The sequence below is a fragment of the Penaeus chinensis genome, chromosome 32 (genome assembly GCF_019202785.1).
Source record: "Penaeus chinensis breed Huanghai No. 1 chromosome 32, ASM1920278v2, whole genome shotgun sequence".
NCBI lineage: Eukaryota > Metazoa > Arthropoda > Malacostraca > Decapoda > Penaeidae > Penaeus > Penaeus chinensis.
In genome coordinates, this window is record NC_061850.1 from 7,908,618 (window position 1) to 7,916,924 (window position 8,307).

Genomic DNA, 8,307 nt, shown 5'->3' on the forward strand with positions numbered 1-8,307 from the left:
AAAACATATGAAAATAATATATAAAACCAGGTAAAGCAATGAAGAAATATAAAAGACCCTATAGGTAATTTAAAACTGCCGTGAACAAATAAAAGCGACTTCAAAATGAAGTGCTAAGCTAAAGGCTGACATTAACTGCTACAAAAAAAAGGAGCCGTAGATGGTCCTTAGGCAAAAGGCCTTTAAATAATAATTTTAAAAAGTTGCTAAAGCACAGCGACACAAACACTGAAGGTGCATCTCAAAGGAAAGAAAAAAAAATAAGGGCAAAGGCTAAAAAGTAAGCAAAAGCACGGCAGAATAAAACAAGCACAAGAATAAAAGCCAAGTCCTGAGGGGATAGTGAATAAAAGTTAATAAAATAAAAGTAAAACCATTGGAAGAAAATAGCAAGGCATCACTAAATGAATATGTTTCTTATAGAAATAGAGATCACGTCCAGCTCCTAGTAAAATAAGAAATATCAGGCTCTCTAGACTTAACTTCTCTTTGTGTAGCTGTAGGTATGGTATCCGGTGTTCTCAGGTCAAAAGAGGGGCAATAACACACGCTGACTGCTATAGACTGACTGTATTTGGCGGTAAAACTGGGTTGTATATATACACTCTGTGACGTCATCAGCCACGTAAATGAAAATACTATAAAAACAGATTACAATTTAAAAAAAATACCAGGAAGGTTGTCGTAATATGAACTAAGAGAAAACACATACAAATAAGAAAAAATATAATAATTTAGGTGACCATAAATACGACTTCGAAAAGATGTCGTACCTTCACTCCATGATGAGTTAGCAAGCAAACTAAATAACTTATGATAAAAAAAAAGTAAAATAAATAGCTTAAAACAGTGACTAAGAACTCAATAAAATTATCAAAGAACTGGTAAAAGACAACACGGTAAAAACGAAAGTATATATAAAGAAACAAAGAGAACGGCTATCAGGCAGACTGAAACAAAAGCCAAAGAGGAAAAACAAAAAAAAAAAACACAAGGACAAAACACACAAAAAGGATAATAAAAAGAGAGAACCGCGCACAGACGAGGACGCGACTTCGAGCGATAAATCCGCGGGAGTGAGAGACATTGTAGGATGCTCGCGGGAAGGGTTGCAGAATGAGAAGGTTCCTTACAGATTCCTCCCCCCGCTCGGGGTCGAAGCAGTCAGCGGAGACCTGAAAAGAGAAGCAAGCCTGAGTCCTGATATTTCAAGTGGAGCGGACAACAGAGTAAAAATGTGATCTCATACTCACGAAACTGCAATATGAAAACATCCAAATAGTTCACCTAGAGAAGCACCACTGAGTCACTCGTCTATGCTAGGGGAACTGTAGTATTACATGAGGACAGCATTATCTGCAGGTGACGCAGTGTGCAGTAGCGTCAATTACGTTTAACAGCAACCTCTACTTCCGTGTGGCCCAAGGCCAATGGCGCACAAAAAGTAGAGACCCTAACTTCTTAGGAACGGCACTCTCTACTCCCATGTGGCACAAGGCCATTAACGCATGGAAAGTAAAGTCCCTAACATCTCTGAAAGTACCTCTAACAGCAATCTCAACATCCATGTGGCACAAGGCCAATGACTCATGGAAAGCAGAGTCCTTATATTATCTAACATGCAGCTTCTGACACCATGCAAAGATTCTGTTACCGCCGACAAGATCCCAAACAAAATGATAACAGCAACCCTCAACTCAGCGTGGCACTAGGCCAATGGCTCACTGATATGAGGTCCCTACAAGTTTTGAGCTGGTTGTCCTGGATGCCATTCAGGTTTATTCATGAATACCAGGATCCCAAACACATGACGTGAGAATTGCTACCCATGGATCATTATCTTCAGGAAGCTCATCAGGATCCTCTTCAACATCAGCATAAGCAAGTTCTTCTGATGATTTGTAAGGTCTCAGATGGTTAAGATGGGCGCGGAGAACCTTGCCAGAATCCAGGTGCTGAACTTCAAATGAAACAGGGCCCAGTCGCTTGCAGATGCGAGCAGGTCCACGCCATTTTGGTCCTAGTGGACGAGGCACCATCTCTTTATACCAGACTAAGTGGCCCTCTTCCGGGGTAAAGCTTCCTTTTGCACGCTGATTGTAAGACTTTCCATAGACTTCCCGAGCATTCTTGGAAGCTTCAATAGCTGCACGGCGAGCAGTCTTCAGTCGCTGTTGAAAGGTGGTGTTCTCATCAAAAACTGCTTCGTTTGTCAAACCCACAGGAAAGTATCCGTGCCTTCCAGTGAGCAAGTATAAGGGCTGTTCACCAGTAGTCCGGTGAATGGCAGAGTTGAGAGCAAGTCGCAACTCTGGTACATATTTGTGCCAATTTCCAGGGTGTTCACCAACAACAGCACGAAGGGCAGCCTTCACTACACGATTGGTCCTTTCAACAAGACCGTTTGCTTGCGGATGATACCTAATGGTGAAATGATGAGTGGCTCGCAAAATCTCTACCAACTCTGCAAACACCTGAGAAATGAACTGACGACCATTGTCTGTCTGAATGACTCGAGGTGGGCCAAAGTATGTCACCCAGTAATCAAGAAAGACCCGATGAACTCTAGAAGCTGTAATATCTTTGAGTGGGATCACCTGCATAAAACGTGTGTGCTGATCTATGATGGTAAGTGCCCATCTCATCGGTGCTTGACTCAGGTCCAAAATGTCCATGGAGACTCTTTCTAAAGGGTAAAGGGCCAATGGGGCTTCAGCCATAGGAACCCTCTGGGCAACCCCTCGTGCTTGCTGACATGAAAGGCAATGTTCCACATAACGACGGGTGTCACGTAACATGTTTGGCCAATAAAACATACTGCGGAGATTGTGGTAGGTCCGATGGATTCCAGGGTGCATCGCAAGGGGTGGCTCATGAGCTGCCTTCAGTGCTGAGTGATGGAGAGTTTCCGGAACAAATACCTGGTATAAAATCTTATCAGGAAGGTGTAGCAGCCGATAGAGAACTCCATCCTTTAGCTCAAAGTCTGAGAGTGGGAGTGGCATTTTCCGTTTTGGAACAGTTCCATCCCGGAGATAAGCTAAGAGGTCTTGCAGCTTTGGATCCTTACCTTGTTCAATTGCTAACTTTTCTGGAGACAAGACATTAACATCTAGAGCAGCAATATGGCGTGACAGCAGGTCAGGCACATGATTTGTGGGTCCTTCTTTGTATCGAATCTCAAAGTCGTAGAAAGATAAGTCGTGAGCATACCTAGTCATTCTCGGTGACTTAGTACGGCGCTTGAAAACATAGACGAGTGGTCGGTGGTCGGTAAAGATGATAAACTTTCGACCATAAAGATACGAGTCGAAGACACGAACACCTTCGACAACAGCAAGGGCTTCACAGTCTATTGCAGGATACCGGCTTTCTGGATCTCGCAACTTCCGGCTATAGTAAGCTATAGCATGAGGTGTTCCATCCGCATCTCTCTGGATAAGTACAGCTCCTACAGCAAGGCTACTGGCATCAGTGTGCAACTCAAATGGTTTGGAGAAGTCAGGTTGTTGGAGAACTGGTGCAGAAACAAGACTTTCTTTCAGGTTATCAAAGGCCTGCTGCTGATCTATACCCCATTCCCAAGGTTGACCCTTCTTTAGAAGAAGATGCAAAGGAGCAGCTAGGGTTGCATATCCTTGGATATGTTTTCTGAAAAAACCTGTAGCACCAAGAAAACGACGAACTTCCTTTACAGTTTGCGGCACAGGAGTCTCAGAAATGGCAGTAACCTTATTACGGTCTGGTTGGACACCTTCAGGAGTTATAGTGAATCCCAAGAAATTGATGGTGGTTGTAGCAAAGCTACACTTATCAGAGTTCAACTTCAATCCAGCTGCAGAGAGAAGCTTCAGTGTTTCCTCAAGGTCTATCAGATGTTGTGAAAAGCCTCTTGAATATATGATGATGTCATCCAGATAAGCTAAGGTATGGCGCCCTAAGACTGAGGAAAGGACGATGTTCATAGTTCGTTGAAAGGTTGTTGGGGCTGTGCTGAGACCAAATGGGAGTCTACAGAACTGAAAAAGTCTATATCCATCACTGAAGGCAGTTTTTGGTCTGTCCTCTGGACGGACCTCTACACTCCAGTATGCTGCCTTGGCATCCAGTGTGGTGAAAGTATCTGTTGGACCCAACTCGTCTATGAGTTCCTCTATGCGAGGTAGCGGATATGTATCAGCTGTGGTGACTGTATTTAGATTACGGTAGTCTACACAAAACCGCAGCGATCCATTCTTCTTTTTTACTAACACCACGGGGCTGAGCCATGGTGATGTTGAAGGCTCAATTACTCCTTGCCTTAGCATAGAGTTACATTGGTCCCGAATGATGCTTCGGGTCACTTGAGGGAGCCGCCACTGTCGAGTACACACAGGGTTAGCATCACCAGTGTTGATCCGATGTTGAACACCTGGAATGTGGCCAACTGCTTCTTCCCCGCCATCAAAAAGTTCTGAGTAACGATGAAGGAGTGTCTGTAGCTCTGTGCGCTGGGCCTCTTCCAAGTGTTGTAGACATGCTTCAAATTCATTTAGGCCCGGATGTATTAGGTCCTCCAAAGCTTCAGCTGTTTCAACTGCAGCAAGTGCAAATGAAGGGGGTAATTCTGCTGGAAATAGATCCTGGTCATCTTCATACCCAAAGTCTTCCAGTCCATAAATCTGATCAAAATGATCTTCCTCCCAGCTAAAGTCTGCAGCCTCTTCACTGTCTTCCCAAAAATCAGTCTTGATAGAGTCCGTGTTCCCAGCAATGACTGGATTCGGTGGCACAGCGTGTGATGTCTTGGTTGTGTATATTTCATTCACTGATGTTACCGTCCCCAAACGTGTTCCCTGTGTCAGTCGTACAGGCCTTGCCAGGTGATTCACTACCCACACAGGGCAGCGGTGTTGTGACGCTGTAGTAACAAGGTAGGGAGATGCGCACACAGCTGAAATTTGGGGAATCAGAAGAATATCACCATCACTAGGGCCAGACTTTTCAATCGTACCCTCCAGGAAACGCCCAGCATGTGGTGGGAGCTCCGTGGTCTGTCGGAGGTGTACTGCAGCAGGTAAAGGGTTGTTGGCCAAGTTTGAAGCAACCGAAGAATGCAAGGATTCAGCGTTAGCCCCATCAGGATCTGCTACTTTTGGCAGGCCACTCTCTACATTTACAATGCATAGCTGCAACGAGCAGGCATCAGTATAGGTGACAGAAAAGGCCCGGCCTTCCAAAGTGAGGCAAGCCCAGTCATGCAGGCTGGAGGACAGGCTGAAGGAGGTTCTCCGCAATAAGTCCATTCCTAGGAGAATATCACCAGGGAACTGGATGTCACACACAGTAACTTGATGACGTATCTTCAGGTCAGTGTCAAGGCAGAAGGTCAGGGTCACTTCACTATAAGCATCCAGGGAATTACCTGTCACCCCACAGAGTTGACGTGCAGCATCCCTCTGGCGTACAAAACCATGTGGATCAATCAGCCGAAGGGCCCTGGGTTTGATAATTGTCACCTCTGAACCTGTGTCGATGAAGCACAAAGCAGTGGCTTCCTCAACATTGAGTGCCACGAGTGGTCGTCCAACAGGTCCTGGAGACGTCACTGTGGCTATTGTTCTGGTGGCCACCGCTTGAGTGTTGGTAGCTCCCCGGGCTGGTTCTGCCAGTGGCTCTGGGAGCACTGTCGCCCTGGCATGGTTGAAAGGGACAGTCTCTGGCAAAGTGCCCTGGTCGCTTGCACTGGTAACACAGGCGATTGGATGAAGGTTGGGCACTGGAGTTGGTTGTAGACAGGGCACGACAGTCTGACGAATTGTGGGTGGCGACTTGGTGATAACTGCACCACTTTCCTTGGACAGCTACTGGGAAGGCCGAAACTGGACTATCGACCGATATAGGCATGGCATAGTGATCACGTACACGTGGAGGACGGTCAGGTGAGCGCTGAAATTCTTGTGATGAGGAACTTTCACTATGCCTGATCCCATTGCGCGAATTCCAAATTCGCTGAGCTGCTTCAGCAATTTGAGTTGGACTCCCATCCTCCTTAAGGGCAAGAAAGTCCCGAAGCCAAGATGGAATACCACTAAGGAAAATTCTCCTGACAAGCTCTGCTGGATCTCCGATCGCCTCGCGATGGTCGCGGTATCCTTGATAGACACTTCCTTCAAGCTGGAGGAAGTAATCCATGGGGGCTTGTCCTGGTGTCATTCGATTTTCATAAAGGACCTTATAAAAATCTGCCGCAGTGTAGGTCCCACGAAATTTACTCCGTAAGGCTGCTTTGAAGGTTTCCCATTCCCTAATGTGGTCAAAGAGAGGAGAGTTTATAATCAGCTCAGCAGGCCCTCGGCAATTGGCCCGAACTGCTTGAATGTAGGCCTCTGAGGTGGATGGTTTCACTACATTCTCTATGGCTCGTATCCACCCCTCAATCTCCTGGTTCTTTTTAAGTGGCTGCGAAGCAGTTGCATCACCCTTAAAAAGAGGGACCTTCTCCTTGGTGAATACGTAGGACACTGGGGCTGTGCTGGAGGTTTGTGCAGATGGGCAGCGGAGACTAGTGCAATCCCTGCAGTGTGGCATCTGGTCAGTAGAACGTCTTCCGACTTCAGGTATTGGCAGCTGTGGTGAAACTTGCCGCAAATGCTGTTGTGGATGAGGCTGAAGCAATGGGAGGCGACACACAGGCTCAGGAGTTTGGGCTCTGCTACGTGGGAGAGGTTGCGGTGGTTCGCGAGGTAGATGGAAATCTGCCAGGGTAGATGTATGGCGGCCACAGGAGATTCTGCTATTCAGGTCTCCTGTACTACGCTGTCGCTGGGAAGGAGTTGTTGCCGTATTCTGGTTACGGCGAAGTTCTGTCAGTTCACCTTCTCTTTCCTGAAGCTGATTCCGAAGCTGCTGAATTTGCTGGTCCCGGTCATCTACGGCTTCCCTCTGCTGGCGTCCTACATTCATCCTCTCTTGTTCAGTTGGCTGGATTTCTCGCTGGGGGCGTCGTGCATTATCCAGCTCCCCGTTCCTTTCTTGAAGCTGTTGATGAAGTTGTCGGATCTGTTCATCCCTCTCTGCCAATGCATCCTGCTGTTGCCGCTCATCTTCCACACGCTCCTCAGCTTGTCTCCTCCGAGTTTCCACGTCTGCAACTTCTTTCTCCCTGAGATTTTCTTCCTGTCGCTGGAGCCGTGCATCGAGTTGATTGTTCTGCTCTTTGTATTCCCGAATTTCATCAACCAGGGCATTTACCCTATCCAGCACTTCCCTAAACATCGTGATTTCGGTCGCCATCACTTGAACTGCTTGTCTTACTTCTGGGTTGGAGCCACCAGCGACCACAGGCAGGAGATGAAGCTCTGAAGCTGCGCCTGCAGGAGATGGATCACGGGAACTGGGCTGGCTGTTGGATCGGAGGTTTCTGCGCTGCTGGAACCTTTCGTTTCTTCTTCTCTCCTGGTCTCTGGTCATATTGGTACAGACCTAGACGGCACACATTCAGCTGCTTAGCAAACAAAGAAGACCCCTACACTTTACCATTGCCGTAAAACACAACACAGGAAAATCCACTCGAAACGACAAACACTGAACACGATTCCATACACTATTATCAAACACTGCTGAATTGCAGCCAAGGCCTTGAAGCTGTCTTGGGGAGAGCGGGTTAAGAAAGAAATGCACAAGAGAAAATAAAAGAGTTCCTAACTAAGTGAGCCACAAGAACACCTAAACTGGGCGAGCTGGCGATTAATTGTTAAAAGTACGAAATCAAACTCTGAAAGAAAGGGGGTAAAGGTACTGAAAAAGACAAATTGCCAAGCTCTCGATAAAATACAAAGACTACTACCCTGAAAATTTGTAAAACACATGAAATGTAAAAGCAAAACAGAAATAAAATCACGACGTGGCTCACCAAAATCTACGTAAACTAGCATGCATGATATAAAACTAACGGAAATAGCTAAGCTGGACGTCTGAACATTAAGGAGTAATACCAAAGCAGATGCTTATTCACTGGAAAATCCCGCCGCCGCCACCAAAATGAGTCTGTGGTGTATCAACTAAGTGCATCTGTAGCTAGGGGTCCCGCACTATTAACTCCCTTCCCTTTGCGCTAGCAAGGGATACAAGTCTCCTTTAGAAATGTCCCCTCATGTACAGATCCCCTAGAGGTGTGGTAGCGTGGAGGGGGGGGGACTCTGCATGAGAACTATTTGGGGGCAAGTTCCAGTGTGTATCTCCTTAATATTCATTCATAGTAAACACTGAATAAAACATATGAAAATAATATATAAAACCAGGTAAAGCAATGAAGAAATATAAAAG

At 46.2% G+C, this 8,307-nt stretch overlaps 1 protein-coding gene across 1 annotated transcript; it reads right to left on the reverse strand.

Annotated features, from left to right (window-relative positions):
• Positions 1 to 5,424: 5,424 nt before the first annotated feature.
• Positions 5,425 to 8,099, reverse strand: LOC125042711. Its single transcript, XM_047638531.1, has one exon. It carries the CDS (start codon positions 7,450 to 7,452, stop codon positions 5,539 to 5,541), a length of 1,914 nt encoding a protein of 637 aa, XP_047494487.1. The 5' UTR covers positions 7,453 to 8,099; the 3' UTR covers positions 5,425 to 5,538.
• Between the last annotated feature and the right edge of the window lie 208 nt (positions 8,100 to 8,307).